The 16,703-nt window shown below is 44.2% G+C and overlaps 1 protein-coding gene across 1 annotated transcript in view; it reads left to right on the top strand.

Annotated features, from left to right (window-relative positions):
- Window positions 1–16,703, top strand: part of hmcn2 (hemicentin 2) — a 42,176-nt gene that overhangs the window by 2,696 nt on the left and 22,777 nt on the right. Inside the window, exons 3-23 of the mRNA XM_018669154.2 lie at window positions 82–240; window positions 756–878; window positions 4,439–4,610; window positions 4,728–4,834; window positions 4,926–5,046; window positions 5,142–5,405; window positions 5,522–5,666; window positions 6,092–6,213; window positions 6,479–6,751; window positions 7,196–7,337; window positions 7,646–7,773; window positions 8,525–8,638; window positions 8,729–8,887; window positions 8,978–9,172; window positions 10,220–10,315; window positions 10,424–10,551; window positions 10,636–10,780; window positions 11,932–12,044; window positions 13,486–13,645; window positions 13,795–13,954; window positions 16,535–16,662. Coding sequence (XP_018524670.1) covers window positions 82–240; window positions 756–878; window positions 4,439–4,610; window positions 4,728–4,834; window positions 4,926–5,046; window positions 5,142–5,405; window positions 5,522–5,666; window positions 6,092–6,213; window positions 6,479–6,751; window positions 7,196–7,337; window positions 7,646–7,773; window positions 8,525–8,638; window positions 8,729–8,887; window positions 8,978–9,172; window positions 10,220–10,315; window positions 10,424–10,551; window positions 10,636–10,780; window positions 11,932–12,044; window positions 13,486–13,645; window positions 13,795–13,954; window positions 16,535–16,662 — 3,154 coding nt within the window. The remainder of the gene's footprint in view (window positions 1–81; window positions 241–755; window positions 879–4,438; window positions 4,611–4,727; window positions 4,835–4,925; window positions 5,047–5,141; window positions 5,406–5,521; window positions 5,667–6,091; window positions 6,214–6,478; window positions 6,752–7,195; window positions 7,338–7,645; window positions 7,774–8,524; window positions 8,639–8,728; window positions 8,888–8,977; window positions 9,173–10,219; window positions 10,316–10,423; window positions 10,552–10,635; window positions 10,781–11,931; window positions 12,045–13,485; window positions 13,646–13,794; window positions 13,955–16,534; window positions 16,663–16,703) is intronic.

The following is a 16,703-nucleotide window of genomic DNA, read 5'->3' as shown; positions in this document are numbered from 1 at the left end:
AGTCTGAATTAAGTTTAAAACTAGATATTTAGAGTTCATTTCTTCCAGCATTGTTTGATCATGTGTGATTCTGTCACCCAGGGAGGGGGAGACTGCCCTGAGATGAGCATAGGAGCCATAAAGAAAGCCTTGGAAGTTTCCCTGCCTGGATCCTTCATCTACGTCTTCACTGACGCCAGAGCCAAAGACTACCGCCTGAAAAGAGACGTTCTGCAGCTGGTGCAGCTCCGTCAATCACAGGTAGCAGTCCTAGAAAATAAATAGGGTAGGGAGGACCTCACATAGACATACTATGTTGGCTTTTTTACTTCATGTCAGACATCAGTATCATTCATCATATATGATGGAAGTTCCACCTTGACCATAGCTAAATTATGTAAAAATGACACAAAAACATGTCTGCAAGCATTTCATGAGTCTCGTTTAACTAGCTGTAGTTAAAGCAGTGAAATGGTTAGATCTGAAGCTTTTTAAATATAAGTCCTGGCCCAAAGAGTTTTGAGTATCTTTGCATTTATCAAATGCCTAGTTAAATGAATACAATGGCATGCTGTGAAAGATCTACATTCCAATGAAGTTCCCCGATGCTCAGCTGAGCAGGGGAAAGTTTCTTCAAAGTTACTCAGTCTCAGCCTCTACGTGAAGCATGACAATGAGCATTAGCATCACTTTGGAGCCGACTGAAAGTGAGTCCGTGGAAAGCAAACACCGAACGGTAGTAATCCTCTTAACTCTCCTGCCCCCTTGGTTCCCAGGTGGTGTTTGTGTTGACCGGGGACTGCGGGGACCGCTCTCAGCCCGGCTACAGGGCCTACGAGGAGATCGCTGCCACCTCCTCCGGACAGATCTTTCACCTGGACAAGCAGCAGGTCAACGAGGTGAGACCATAACAGAGTACACTGCAATGCAATTGATATCACTGCAATGAGGAGAAAGTTACTTTAATCAAATCATTATTAAACCCTAAAGCAGAATTCAGTGGTGTTTATAAATATGAAAAAGGTTATGTTGCCTAATAATGGAGAACAGCAGGAGCAGGAAAGAAACAAACCTGAGCTGACCCACTGATGTAATAATAGCGATTTCATTTAGTGTAATCAAATGATTCCAAGGCTGATATTAAACTTCCTGGTTATATGATACGGGTGAGTGACTCTTTTATAACGGAAGCAGCATGTAACAGAAGCCCTGTCTAAGAAGCCAAAGACAGCGGGGCTCACTTCCCAGGCAGACGTAAAAGAAGCCAGAGTTTCCTCTGAAGAGACACTGGTATCCTGCATGTCAACACAGGAGATGGCTGGGCAGTGCTGAGCTGGAGCCAACAGCTCTGTATACCGGTGGCCCACTGAACCTCTGAACTCAGATATGTTTGTGTGTGTGTGTGTGTGTGGGGGGGGTCTGTTTCCTGTCAAGTCATGCTTGCATGTAGCTAAACATACAATGCCTGTGCGTGGGGCAGCTTGGTTAATCATCACTCCATAATCCTACCAGCTGTTTAAGGAGTGTTTGAATGTCATTTTTGTGTTGCAGTAGTAAGGGAATAGGAGCCCAACCTCACTCCAGGCCTCACACCTCACCCCCAGATGGCTTTGTGTTAAAGTAGCCTAGAGTATTTTGACATGTTCTTAGTGTAGTGTTACATGTAAACATGTGCATACTTATAAACAATATTTTCTTGGATCCACATTGAGTTACTGTATGCCAGTCGTTTTTAGACATGTGATTATAGCTCTTGGGTGGCGTGCTTTTACCAAATTAATGCAAATCCTTTAATCCTTAAAAACCTCAGAAGTACTCTAAATCTAACCAAAATATTCCTTCTTAATAGCAGTTTAATAAAGTGCGGCCAAATCAAATATACAAAGTCTTTTTGTGGTCTCCTGGGAGAGAGTGGAGAGAAAACAGACTGCTTATTTTACTCTCTAATCCCAGGATATGATCTGTCATGGCTTCCCTCCTTCCAACACAGCTGCCCAGCGGAGTTGGCTCCATGGCCTCGCACAACAGCTCATTGTCAGCTCCACATATCACACTCTTTACGCCCTTTAAATTTGACTTTGACTTTGACTGGTTATGAGTAACCAGGGAGTCCACTAACAAGAGTGTGGACAAGAAAAACCACGCTAATGTGCTGTCAAACTTGGACCATGATCCGTCCTCTTCACAGTGATGATGCCATCCTTAGTCATCGGCAGCGCTGATCAAACATAAGGGCTGTGATGTTTTAGCATGCTGATAATATGTGCTGTGATGAAACATGTTTTTACAGAAGCATGTAATGAAGATGCATCATAGGATCTGGCCAATTGGTGTGTGTTTCCACCAAGCACTCTGCACATACGCTCAGCTCAAGTGCCTTGAAGAGTCATTTGTAACATTGCCCTGATGGTTTCCTCATTACGTGGATGCACTGGTGAGTTAAAGGGGCTGGTAATGGTTGTCAGACATGAAATGGAACACAGGTAACATTTATCTTCAGTCGCCTTCCTGTGCGTGAAATAAAAGGCACAGTCTATGACGTCTCTCAAATACAGGCCAATTGACAGGCAAAGCTTCGGCAGGTGTGTCCAAAACTCCCACTGAGAAGGAGCAGGGGGTCCATCTGTGACTGATTTGTTCTAATAACCTTGATTTGTAGTGGGACATCATCCTGCAAATGCCAGTGGTTGTAGTGTTTAAACCTGGGCAAGGACTAAGCTGACCCCCGCCCACTAGGAGGTCTGGAGTCAAGCTGTGCTGCTTAAGCACAGCACAGCCACGTATCTCCTTTGCAGGTAATGTACCTGGACAAGCGAGGGGAATACAGCATCACCCCAGCCTTTGCTAACCCGTTTTCTCTGGCCCCATCTGTCATGCTTCTATGAATAGCAGAGGGGGGTCTTTCCTGTAACAGCCCTGTAAGTCCGTTCAACTGAGACACGCCGGATGAGATTTCACAGGACTTAAGATCCTCTGCATTCCCTGTGGTTGAGACAGGGAGTGGCCTCAGAACTCAGTGTGCTCCCAGAGACATGCCGTGGTCCGGACAGCTAGCTGTCCCATCTCTGCGCTCCACTTCCTTTTATCTGAGGTCTGAGGGCAGAGCAGTGCCCACTCCTCTCTGCTCTCTTGCATAAGAAGTAGACACTATCCTGGGGCAGATGTAGGTCACTTCTTAGCAGTTTCCTGCTCTGCTGGTGATGGCTGCACATGTGGCAGACATTACAGCTGTTTCCAGTTGTAAAATGGCGAGAGGAACCAGCTGCTGTCAGCACCCAGCGGACCTGATAGACAAAAAGTGGAGGCCTGATAATTAAATTATCAAAGGCTTTCCTTGTTTCATTTTCTTTGTAAATGTCTCAAAATGTGTTGCTGTTGGCTCCATCTCCAAGGGCCCGCCGAAGAAATGTTTTCAGTTTGTTTCATTGCAGACACCGATCAGCCATAATGCTTCTCCATATGAGGTCAAAACAAATACTAGACAGCAGTTGCTTGTTAAGCATTTGGAAGATGGAAGACATTTGGTCTGTTGTGGCCACTGAAATGAGACTGTGAAATGTCAATGCTTCTGTTTTCATTTTAGAGAAAACAAAAGGAAACTGTATTCTTAGTCAATACCATGATAACGATAATACCCAGAGGGTCAAGCACCTGACAAAAACTGAAATTCTATAGCGTCAGATATTTCCCTGGAGAGCCACCAAGATATACTATAGTCTAAGGTAGGATTGTTTTTGCCATTATATATAATCAAACGGTCCACAGTTATTTCAGATTTTTGGGTAATCTTCTCTCTGAGTCTTAAAATGACACACTTAAGAAGTTCTAATGAGCTACTATCTGACCTCATCTGGCTTCTTAAGTGTAACAGATTTAGCAGAAGTGGGAAACAGCCAGTGGTTCCTGTCCATAACTGATCCTCCACATTAGTCAGGTTGATTATGTGGAATATAAAGTTTAAGTGTATTTCTAAAACAAAGGCACATCCCCCCACATTCACCACTGCTTTCTATTCTGAGGAACAAGCCTTATGATTCATGAAAGCTGTGTTGCAGGAGGGGGACTGCTGCCTGACAGACTTCCAGTGTGAGAGACACTCTTCTGGGAATACATGCTTGAGAGTGCAGAAAACTGTATGTTATCAGTTTGACAGTTGAGCTGTTTCACTTTTCCTTTGTTTAGGCCAAATCCCTCTGTGGAATACCTTTGCAATGAAAGAATAGTCCGAAGACAAAGAGCAGCCTGCTGTTCGGGGCAGGGAGGGGGTTGGTGGGGGGTTTTCAGGGAAAGGCCACAACTGTGTCCTTCCTGTCCTCGTCCTGCCTTTCTAAGTTGAGAGGGGATCCCTCAAAGTTTGTGTTTGACAGGTCCCAGCCTCATCCACTGACAAATGTGTCTCTGCCAGAATGATAGATTGCTCGGTAACGGATCTATGATGGTGTTTTTCTCTTCCTCCCAGGTTTTAAAGTGGGTTGAGGAGACAGTTCAGGCCATGAAGGTTCATCTGCTGTCCTCCAACCATGACAGTGCCCAGGAAAACAAGTGGGAAGTGCCCTTTGACCCCAGCCTCAGAGAGGTCACTGTGTCACTAAGTGGACCAGCACCACAAATTGAGCTCAGCGATCCCTTTGGTAGACAACACATTTATATTCTCTTCTTCTTTTTCCATATTAATTCACTGTATTATCAGTGCCTCTAAAGGAAAAACATATTTCACATTGAAATATCCTTGCTCCCTCTTTTCCCAGGTCGTGTAGTTGGCGAGGAGCAGGGCCTTAAAGAGCTGTTGAATATTCCCAACTCTGCTCGTGTTGTCAACCTGAAGTTTCCCAGACCTGGAGCCTGGAAACTGAAGGTACTGCTCTGGTGAAGAATTCATAAATATCTTTCTTTGACTATTTTATGACTAATTGAATGCTGATTTTTTTTTTTTTTTTTTCCTAAAGGTGGGCTGCAGTGGGCGTCACACTCTGAGAGTCACTGGAGTCAGCAATCTCGACTTCCGTGCTGGCTTTTCCAGCGTACCTGTTTCTGAGTTCAATCTCACCAGGGAAAGGCCAATAAAAGGTGCCAGACATGTTCCTTTTAGCTTCTCAAGTCTTATTCGACTGAGGACATGCGTAGAAGATGACTTCATGGTGATCTTTCTTTGTCTCCTCCAGGACTGCCAGCCCATGTTTTGCTGAAATGTACAGGCCTGAAGCCTCCGGGTCAGCTGAGTCATGTGGAGTTGATGTCAGGCTCAGGCCGCTCCTTGCGCACAATCCCCGTGCCTCTGCCCTCTGACCTCGGCCAACAAGGACTGTGGAGTCTCCCGGAGTTTCGCACCCCCTCCCAGAGCTTCTTCATCAAGGTGACAGGCAAAGACGAGGAGGGCTACCGCTTCCAGAGGCTGTCGAGTGTCTCCTACACTAACATCGTCCCAGGCGAGCCAACCCCCCACCCCCCCGTAGACACTTCTTATCAAAGCCAGTCCACGGTATCTCTCACACCTCATCAATCTCTCTGATGATCTTTAACCTTTGTATCCTCCCTTATGTAGATCCCCCAGCTGTGAGCATGTCTGATGTGGTGAAGGGCTTCTACATGCAGCCTGTTGTGATTGGCTGCTCGGTGGAGAGTGACATTCCCTACAGGCTAAGATTCAGTAGAAGTGGGATTACGCTGGGAGAGGAGAAGTTCTTTCAGTGAGTCTGTCCTCTGTAACATTTGGCTCGCCTTCCTTTGGATTCTTTCAGATGCTGCAGCTTCACGCGCCCATTACCTGTTGTACAAAACACTAATTAGGTCACTCACGAGCACGTCTGTAGAGCATTAGTGCTGCTTGACTCCTAAGCTTTATTGGCTCATCTGTCAGGAAACAGGTATACACAGTGAATTTTGTGAACATTACATGTTCGATTGTGTCATCTTGAAAAATTAACAAAGCGTCTATTCTTTCTCAGTGTTGATGCTCTGCTTTGAATTACATTCATGAACTGAAGCTGACTTGTGGTGAAAACTATTCCCAGTGTGTGTGTGTGCCAGAGACGCTAAGTGAATGTGACATAAAATAGGATCTAGCTGCCATTGTCATACTCCAGCCAACGAACCAAGCGTGTCTTTGTATCAGGAATTCTGCCATAGCATCATGGGAGATTGCCCACGCGTCAGCCCAAGATGAAGGCCTGTATGAGTGCATAGCGCAGAGCAGCGCCGGACAGGGACGTGCCTTAACCCAGTTGACTGTTAGAGGTATGTCACACACACATACAGCAATGTAAGCGTACACACACACACACACTTCCTCAGTGTTTTGCACGAATGCATCACAGTCACAGCATGGCTTTGAAATACTTTCCAGCCATATTTTTTAAATCTCAGATTCATGGCTTAAACATCAACATGATACAAAGCACGCCAGCACAAACATTTGTATTAAAAGTAAACTATTTCTGCACTGTTTGTTCACTGCTGATAACACCAGTTTGACGTTTTGGTTGTGTCTCCACTAAAACAGAGCCTCCTCCAGTCCTGAAGCCAGCAGTGAATGTGACTTCCACTGTAGGAGGCGTTGCTGTGCTGTCCTGCCAGGTGGAAGGCTCCATGCGCCACAACTTGACCTGGCATCGAGCGGGTCGTATCATCCGAGCCCGCGCAGGGAGGGTGAAGCTGCTGTCCGACTCGTCCCTGCAGATCAATGGTGTGCGGACTCAGGATGCTGGGGAGTACCACTGCGTGGCCACCAATGCCCACGGAGACAGCAGAATCACAGTGTGGCTTCTCGTCCCAGGTACAGTAGGACGATACCCCGCAGGCCATCTGCTTAAATACTTAACACACCAGGGGCCTCATGGCTCCTCTCAGGCCCCCGTCATCTGTTTTCCATTATTGGCTTAACCTCCTCGCAGTCAAATTGAGCCACTTCCTCGTCAGTAAATGTTTCTCATCAGCCAGAAGTGATGCATGTTGAAAAGTGTGACTTCTATTGTGGACGTGCCTTCAGATGCTTGTAATGAGTTTCAAAAACAGCCAAATAAATGTGAAACATGTCCTCGCTACAATCCACCAGTAATGATGTCAGACTTGGAGTGCTTCATAATTACACTGTAGCACACATCATCAGGAATTCAGTGTTGTTAAACGCTTGATGGGAAGTTATAAATGACATCATGCAGCAGTGACGAGTTCCTGAGTCACTGTCAGCTTTTTTGCCTCTGTTTGACTCCATTTGTAGAGGCTCCTTCTGTGGTAGTTCACCCACAGAGCCAGGCTTTCTCCCGAGGGGACGAGATCCGCCTCGTCTGCTCGGCGTCCGGCTCCCCCCCTCCCCAGCTCTTCTGGAGCCATGGAAACATGTTCCTCACTAATCGGCCGAGGTAAGGGAACTCTCAGCCCACTCAACACCTCCGGCACAGAGGACTCAGAGAGGCATTACATTCCATTTCAACTACATGCGAGATCGCCACATCTTGTTCGCATCACTTTGGAGATTTACATCTACTGATCTAAAATCTTTTTTCCAAACCACAAGTATGTTATATGTCTGTGAAAAATACATATTTAAAGAAAAATGTCTCTCATGATACCAAAGCAGAGCAGAAAGATTTAGAGTTTCTGTTTTTATATCTGCACATGTAATCATGGAGAGTCAACAAACATGAATTCTGCCAATTGTATGATGCAGGTTGAGTCTAAACCAGCATGGAGTTCTGACCATTAGGGGGGCCCTCCCAGAGGATGCTGGGGACTACACATGTCTGGCAACCAATGAGGCTGGGACTGCCTCTCAATCTGTGTCACTTACTTTTGCAGGTAAGTCAACTTATTGCTACAGATGTTAGGTTGGGATTGCCAGGGTGAAGAGTGATGAATGATCCTTTTTGCCATTTGGAGTAATTTATGTTGTAAATAATAATTTCTGTTGACAGTTTGAAAACTTCAGTTAAAGCAACACTACATTGTCTGTGCTGTTGACTTTTCTTCAGCAGCATTTGATTTGAAATCATCTGTGAATAATATCCAGTGTGAGTTGTGCACTGGCTCTGAGTAGAGCACAACCGAGTATGGCCACACGCTGCCCTGTCTCACACAATAGGATATTTCTCTACTTGTTTTGTGAGCGTTGACAGTTGTAGGCTTGAAGTTTCAGTCACGGCTGTCAGTTAATGGCTGACAGAAACTTTAACACTGATGGACTGTGGCAGCTTCTTCCTGGGGCGTGCTGGTATTATACACACTTTTGTCTCTGAATGTCATTTTTAACAACATTGATCTGTCAAGACAGTGAGAGCCTTGTAAGATAGATCATCTCATCCTTTCAGCTCAGCTGTCTGCCTGTTCCAGTAGCATATATCCCTGCTCTGTTGACACAGAATGTGTGTGTAATGTAAGCATAGTTTTTACACTCACCTCAGGTTTTTTGCAGCCTTTGCAGGTTTAAGGCAATATTACATTACTATTGTTTCTACACATGGTAGCACTACATGAAAAGTTGGTAAACTACTATAAAATAAGAATTATTACTCAGTTGAACTGCATGTTAAGCTTCCCTTTTTACCTCCAGAGGTGCCTAGGATAACAGTGGCACAGCAGGTTGTACTTGTGTCTGTTGGTGGTGATGCAACTCTGGAGTGTCAAGCCACAGGCGTTCCCTCCCCCCTTGTCCACTGGTTCAAAGGTAAGTTAAACTCAAAGACTGTGTGTATGTTAAAATGAGTGCAAATGTCCGTGTAAGAGACCCACAGGCTTATTTTGTTTTTGTTTCCAGGTGAGCTTGAGGTTGGCTCTGCCCCTTTCGTCGAGCAGGATGTACACCGCGGAACCCTGCACATTCGAGGGGTGCAGGAGGTCGACGCCGGTCAGTACAGCTGTGTGGCCAGCAGCTCTGCTGGAACCTCCGCTGGCACCATCACTCTGGAGGTTGGAGGTTAGACCACACTTCAGTGTTCCTCATGAAATTTATTTTTCGCTAAAAAATTACACAAAGGAAAATTCATCTTCTACCTCCTCTCCACAGCAGGCCCATTGTTCTCTGAGGCACCGGTTGACGTGGCAGCTAGCGTAGGAGAGAATATCACCCTTCCCTGTGTTGCCCGAGGTTTCCCACAACCGACGGTGACCTGGCGCAGACAGGACGGCAGACAGATTCTTACAAGGACAGACAGCCACAGTAGAACAATGCAGCTGGAGAATGGACATCTTCTAATCCAGAGTGAGTTATCCATGAAACACTGTCGCAGCCTTGGTCTGCAGTGCAGATTAATATAGCTTCATGGTTGCCTTGCACTGACTGGCATGACTGAAATTTTCTGAGTGATTAAATATAGAGGAGGTGCAGCCTTTCATATCAAATTCAGCTAACATTTTCTTGAGAGAGGGGGGCAACAGGATGTCACAATGTACATAGTAGATGGCTCTCAGAACATTAAATATCCATCCTGCTAAAAGCAGTCCTACTACTCTGTGACAGTCTTACCTAAAATGTACCACATCTCTTTAATGATATTCTATCATTATGCAAGAGTAGGTAGGTGTCCCTCTGTCTATTTATTTGTCCTTCATTGTGCAATAGTAATCACATCAGGGCTAGGGGAATTTAAGTTGTGAACTCTGGAGGCCTTTCTGCCTGCAAAATGACTAATCCTGGCCGCTGAAGGTGATCCTTTGTGCTCCTGAGACTAAATGTTTATAGTGTGCGTAATATTATATTGGAGAGGAACAGACATATTTGCATGGTCTGCTTCTGTCACTGTTTCCATTTGTGGCTGCCGTCTGACCTAATTAGCCCAATCTGTTGCAGATGGCTTTATTTTTTACCTGCAGTTGTTTTGGAAAATGTCTCTATCCATCTCTTACCATCCTGCTCCTCACTTTTTGCTTTCATGCTTAATGTCTTGTCATCACCTATTTAAACATCAGCTTGACTATCTAAACACAAGAATTGAATCATGTATATCGTCCAACATGTGATCCCCAGGGAATGTACTGAGCAGGACATATGTGTCAGCAGGCTGGCAGCTGAGTCAAACCCATTAATCCCGTTATTTTCTATTTTTAACTCTTAATTACAGCCCAGTCAAACCAATAATACCACTTATTATTGAGTAGAGGACTTAACTACTATTAGCATGGATTTTTCAAGATAAACTGTTTTCTTCCTCTGTGAGTGTAGAGATGCTGCTTGTTTCAGACATATAGAGTGTGACTTGTTTGTAAAGATGTTGAAATAGGGGCTGCTTCACTGTGTATTTGACTACAGGTGTCTGGCTGGATGATGAGGGGCTGTATATCTGTGAGGCTAAGAACCAGTTTGGAACCGGCAGGACTGAGGCCAGAGTCAGTGTCACTGGACTGGGTACGCTTGTCTAGGCAATCTCAGCAACTCCAAAGCCGGTTGTAGCCTTAAAATACATTTTCCTGCTCCTGTTTATTACTTATGTCTTTACATTTCCTTTTCCTGCAGAGCCTCCTGTGTTGGCCCAAGGTGCCCCCATCATTACTACTGGTACTGGTCAGTCCCTGAGTATTCCTTGCATGTTGTTGGATGGAATACCTCTTCCAGAAAGACACTGGTCCCAAAATGGAAAACCTGTAAGACTGACTAGTATTTGACTTTCAAATACCCACAGTTCATCACACAGATAATCTCTTCACAGTTCTTTTCCCTCTATACAGGTTCAGCTGAATGGGAGGATGTTCTTGAGGAGTGACGGTAGTTTGTACATTGAAAGAGCCATCCCAGAGGATGCTGGGACATATGTCTGCACTGCAGTGAATGTGGCAGGCTCTGCGAACATCACAGTCAGCCTGGAGGTCCACGGTAAGGGAGTGTGTTAAAGGAATAGGCAGACATTTTGAAAACTTCTTCGCTTTCTCCCCGAGAGTTCGATGAGAAGATCATTACCTCACTCATGCTAACCATGAAGCTAGTGCCTGCAGACGATTAGCTTAGCTCAGGATAATAACTGGAAGCAAGGGGAAACAGCTGGCCTGTTTTTGTCCAGAGTTAACTGGATGCTCCAAAAAGTCAGTTGCGTGGCCAAGAAAACATTCTAGTACATAACACCCTCCAGCCACAAATCATCATGCATTAGATTTTAGTTTTACAACAAACAACGTACATGCTCAGTGATTTTTTTGTGTTGGTCACCTCAGTATCGCAGACCCACAAAGCTACAAAGCTAATGTTTCTAGCAGTAGATTGGTACATTCCATATATTTTTTGTCTGGTCTCGATATGCAGCTAATTTCTTATCACGCAGCTGTGGAAATTCAGAAACATTAAGTAATTTTGGTCCATCCTTCAGTTCAAGCAGTGATCAGCAGTCACTTGCTGTACCTACAAAGGTCACTGCTGCTTGGGACACAGTTCAACAAATTTGAACTTTGGGCGGACCCCCGCTACGCTCATCGGACCACAGGCATCTGCACACAGCTGTTGCAACACAACATAACAAGCCGCACACACGCAAAAGCAGTTTTTTGTGATAATGTGAGTGTGCCTTCATATTTAGCATTACCAACATAAAAATGGCGTCAATCTTGTCATCTCACTCTCAGCAAGAACATTTATAAGCCTATTCTCCAAAGTGTAAAGCAGTTCCTTTAAGTTCCCATCCCTGAATACAGTCTCTTCATGCTAGAGACACTGGCAGGTTTGAACCACAGGTTTTGGCTGTAAGGCCAAGTATGTGCTGACTCAGCATGGAAAAAAACAATATGTCAATGACTTGACCACCTGCTGTCATCATAGTGAGAGGGTTCATTTACCGCATGCTTTGATGAAAGGGTCATTTTGTTCATAGGCGTATAATGACAGACGGAGCCAGATTACGGTTCATCATCAGTTTGTAATGAAGAAATGCCTCGAGCACCGATACTGCTGGCTGGCTAAGGCCAGTGATAATGCTGTGGGCTTGCTTCGTCATGGCCAGTCAGACAGCTGTGTTTTGTGACCTACTTCTTCCACAGTGCCCCCTGAGATCAACGCTGGTCCGTACCACTACATAGCCAACGAGGGTGTAGATATCATGCTCTCATGTGAGGCCAGTGGCGTTCCCAAGCCAAAAGTTGTCTGGTCCAAGGTAGGATGTCACACTTACAACCCAAATCTACTTTTTTTTAATGATTGCTTTTGGCTGCATCCCATGACCTCATGCATGACTAATTGGTTAGTTCTAATTCCCACAACATTATCTAGAGAGGATCACATTTGGCATTCATTCAGCTTAAAGTTAATCATCATTAAGACTTTGTAAATAATTTAAATAATAGCTATGTTAAGCAAGCAAAGATCAATATCCAGTACTGCAATGATGATGGGATGTAGATTTTAATGCTGAGTTTAATTTTGAGCCAAGCCATTCATCAGTGTGCTATTAATGTAATCAGCACAAGCATAATGATAGTGCTGATAATAGTAATAATAACAGTAGTCATCTTCATTTAATAATACATTCTCTTAAGATTTACTACTTTAAGTTAAGTTATGTCTCTCAGAAATATCCATTAATGAAAAGGGTGTTCAGTTTTAAATGCATTTTGAGGCTCTAATGACACAAACACGCTCAGTGCTTAACACTACCTTCACTTATTTTGATCTCATTTACATAAATACAAGTATTTGTGTTATCTTTTTTTTTTTTTTTCTTTTGGCATATTAGTCTAACAGCACAGTTTCTCTTTCTGGTCTCATTTTTCTCTGATTTGTTAGACCACTCTAAAAACACCACTAACAATAACAGTTTGCATTGCAATCAAGACTTGATTAACCTGAAAAGGAAGGATGTAACCATGGCAACATTAACATATTGCTGCTTGACTGTGAGAAATCACACAGTATTTTATTGTACCTTAGAAATCTATTTAAAACCTTTCTTGCAGGACCTTCAAGTACAACACTTGAGTAGAAAAAGAATCATATCATGAGAAAAGGTCAAAATATATATGCAACTAGGCTACCAGACCACCAGACTACAATATGATCAGATAAGGCACAATCAAATGATTTCTCTATCAGCAGTTGTTATCCTAAATGGTCGTTTATAGAAGACTGTGTAATGATTAGGCACTACAGTCATTTAAAGTAGAGATCTGACCTTTCTCATGAAGAAATAAAATCAGGCCTGAATAAACACTCCACACCATTACATAGTCAGAATTACTGAGTGAAGTCATCGTGCTGTTGTTTTGTACATATTGTTGAGCTGAGCCAGATTTTTCTTCCTCGCTTTTTCCCAAACATTTTCAGAGTAGCACTCTAGAGTCAAGTAAATTTCTTTTCTTGTCAGATAAAAGTGAATCTGTAAAAGCTATTTTATGTTCAAAGCAAGTGCGTGTGCAGTAGGCTTTATTCTTGTGTGCATGTAATGGGAATGCAGAAGTTCAAGGGGCGCTCAGTAATTACATTAGACATCAAAGGTCTGGCTGTAAACCTATAACTAAACTTGGTGTACCTGTGCTGTTGTGTGGACAGTTTTTATCTCTACTATATTCTCTCTGGTCTTATGCCTGCTGTTCCTCCAGGGCAGACAGCCTCTGCTCAGGGATGGTTCCTCTCTTCAGTCCGATCCTGATGGATACCTGCACATCCGCCACCCCACCGCTGATGATGCAGGCATCTACATCTGCACCGCCACCAGTCCTGTGGGATACGCAAGCCGAGAGATCCAGCTCAGTGTCAACAGTAGGGCAAATAAATGTTTGATGTAACAATGTCTGACCTCTGTCTACAGGTGATACTCAGAGTCAAAAAAATATCCTGTTCAGAGATTCAAAGCAGGTTGAAGAAAGAACCTATGTGGTTTTCTTACAACTCCTTTCCCTCTTTTCCAGCCATGCCTAAGATAACTGGTGTGAGTGGCCATGACAACACAGTGCCGATGGCTGCTGAGGTTGGAACAGAGGTTGTTCTCCCATGTGAGGCCCAGGGGAGTCCTTCTCCACTAGTCACATGGAGAAGAAATGGGCATCCCATCCCCCCCGTCACAGCTGGGTAAGAGGAAGTCTTACCTCACTGCAGTGATGTAGTAAAATTAGTTAAACATCAGGTAACAATAGACACAGTTCTCGCCATACCTTTCCTCTGACTTAACTAACATCTGACTCAGCTTTTACAAGGGATTCTAACTGAAGCTGGCTGCCAGTAACTGCTGCCACCAATGTTTGGAGTTCATCTGGTGATGCCTTTTGAAGGGCAGTTAGGCAGAGGCAGCAAGAGTTTGCTGACGAGCTGTGTGCGGGCTTCACTTGTTGGCTAAACTGAGGAGGAACATCTGGTCCCTCTTGGTTCACTGATTCCCAGCTTTCATGTGTGGTCAATCTGGGTGCAGACAGGCTGGCTGACTCAGGACACAGACTGGATAGATGATAGACAGAGTCTCTGGGCCAGACACCAGACCGAATGGTTTTGGGTAGATAGAAGAATGACAGAGGGGGTTGAAAGCTGCGGTGACTCTGATACAGTGTTACTTGTGTGGGGCCAGCAAGAAGGAAAAGGTGGGGGTGGAGTGGGGGGTGGCAGGAAGAGGGGAGGAAAACGAACTGACAGAGGAAGAGATACAAGCCCTGTCTGCCCGATGTTCAGATTCCCTGGGGTGCTTCAGCAGTAAAACAACATGCTGACTCTTTACTAGTCCTGTCTGATGAGAATAACACATCTCTGTGAACAACCCCCACATCAGCCCGTGCTTTGCATATGCAGGACCAGCGGAAACAAGCGAGCTGTGTAAAGGGAGATTCATTCTCTCCAGCTATACTCTGTGGGTCAGAGGAAATGACCAGGGGGGTGCTGATTGTTGAAATAACTTAAATCAGTGGGCGGTAAGATTTCTGCCGTAGTCATGCATTTAGCCCAGTGGTAGCAAAAAGACAGAGGGGGGGGTTGGGTGAAGACACAGATCTATTCAACACTGGGTCAGTGGATTTGTTCACTCTAGACCTAATCCTGATGAGACCAATTTGTCCCAGTTAGTCTTTGTGTCAGACTGTGTACACAGATGACTTGACACCAATGTGCGGAGTGATGGATGGGCGAGAGGGGTGGTTCATGTCTTGTGTGCTTGAGATTGTGTCAGCCTTCACTGTGGTACTGCAGAGTGGCCGCGCTGCAGCCTGAGCACAGACTGACCACTGCAGAGGCAGTCATTTAGTTCCAATGCTGAATGCTGCTGCCTCTCCTTCGACTGTTAGAGGAAGTGGGGGAGCGATATTACACCACATGTGCAACTGAAATAAAGAGCTCTTTGTGCTTCCAACTCATTTCCACTTACATGAACATGTTATTGTTATAATTCAGTTGCTAAGCAGACACACTTATCTAAGATAAATCATACATTTGTGTATATTATGCATTTATACAGCTGGATAGCTTCTGGTGCAATTCAGGTTATCACACACCCCTTTAAAGTTGCTGACCTACATTTAATACTTTAACCTACATTTAACCGCTGCTGTTGTTTTCGCTACAAAGCATGTTTTTGGAGACGAGGGTGGTGTAAGTGATGGCCTCCATCTGTCCGCTTGTTTGACAAACATCTAAAAAAGAAATGTCTGGTTTGGCATAAACTGGTTTCGACAGCGACACTGTGAGGCCAACCTTTTGATTTTCAAATTATCTGTTTTCCCTGAACCCTTAGTGATAAACACACAGTAGCTGCTGCAAACATTATTGTTCCCAACAGGAAGAAATGCATTGATTTTAGGGAGCCAATGGCCTTTCACATGGTGACTTCACTGGGTCAAACTTTGGCTACCCTTTAACACTGTAATTACCCCGGACAATGGTAATTGTGAAAGTAGCAACTCACTGGGGAGATTACAAGGCCCTGGCTGAGGTCCAGACTCCACTTAGTGCTCTCCTGTTAGCATAACATAATGCCATCCATCACAGATCCATTTTTCTTTACTGCAGCCAAACAATCCAAATGCAAAGACGCCATCAACAGCTATATTTCTCAAGTATTCCTGTCACATTTCTCAGATGCTTGTTTTCTATTCAGAGCTCAACAAACCACTGTTTAAGTGAAAAAAAAAACAATACAATGGACAGTATAGAATTATGCCCCATTATTTTGACAAATTGCACAGAATATTTATATATTTACTAATTATTTTACATCTTAATGAACTGTTTCATCAATGAGCCTTAGGCAGCAGCTGTACAGGGAATTCACAGTCTGTATCTGTTCACAGGAAATGTGTTCATCAACTCATCATTGCTAAAAATAGCAACAGAACCAGAGCTGTATCTTGAAAATTGTCCTCACAGACCCACAGCTATCAAGGCTGATATTAAAATGTACATTTGTGATATATATATATATATATATATATACACAGTAGAATTGGCTACCTAATACTATAAACACTGGGCAGCCTTTCTGAATATTTTACTAATTATGTGCTTGTAAAAATGAATGCCAACCGCACAATGTGAATAGGACACTAGAGGAAAATCTCACTTCAAAACAGGAACACTTCTTCTCCCAAAACACAGTGGCTGTAGATCTTCAGTGACTCATGAAGTGTTGTGTTTTCTCCATCTCTTTGCCCTTGACCCCTAACCACTCCCTAGGTTCACAGTTTTGCCTTCAGGCTCTCTGAAGATCACTGATGTGCGGCTGATTGATAGTAAACTGTACACCTGCACTGCTGAAAACCCAGCAGGCAACGTGTCCGTAAGCTACAATTTACACATTCAAGGTAACTCCGTGGGGCCTCATTAGAAAGTTGAACCTTTAGAA

The sequence above is a fragment of the Lates calcarifer genome, linkage group LG13 (assembly GCF_001640805.2).
Source record: "Lates calcarifer isolate ASB-BC8 linkage group LG13, TLL_Latcal_v3, whole genome shotgun sequence".
NCBI classification, from domain to species: domain Eukaryota; kingdom Metazoa; phylum Chordata; class Actinopteri; family Centropomidae; genus Lates; species Lates calcarifer.
Note: the sequence above shows the minus strand (reverse complement) of the source record. Positions and strands in the feature narration are given on the sequence as shown.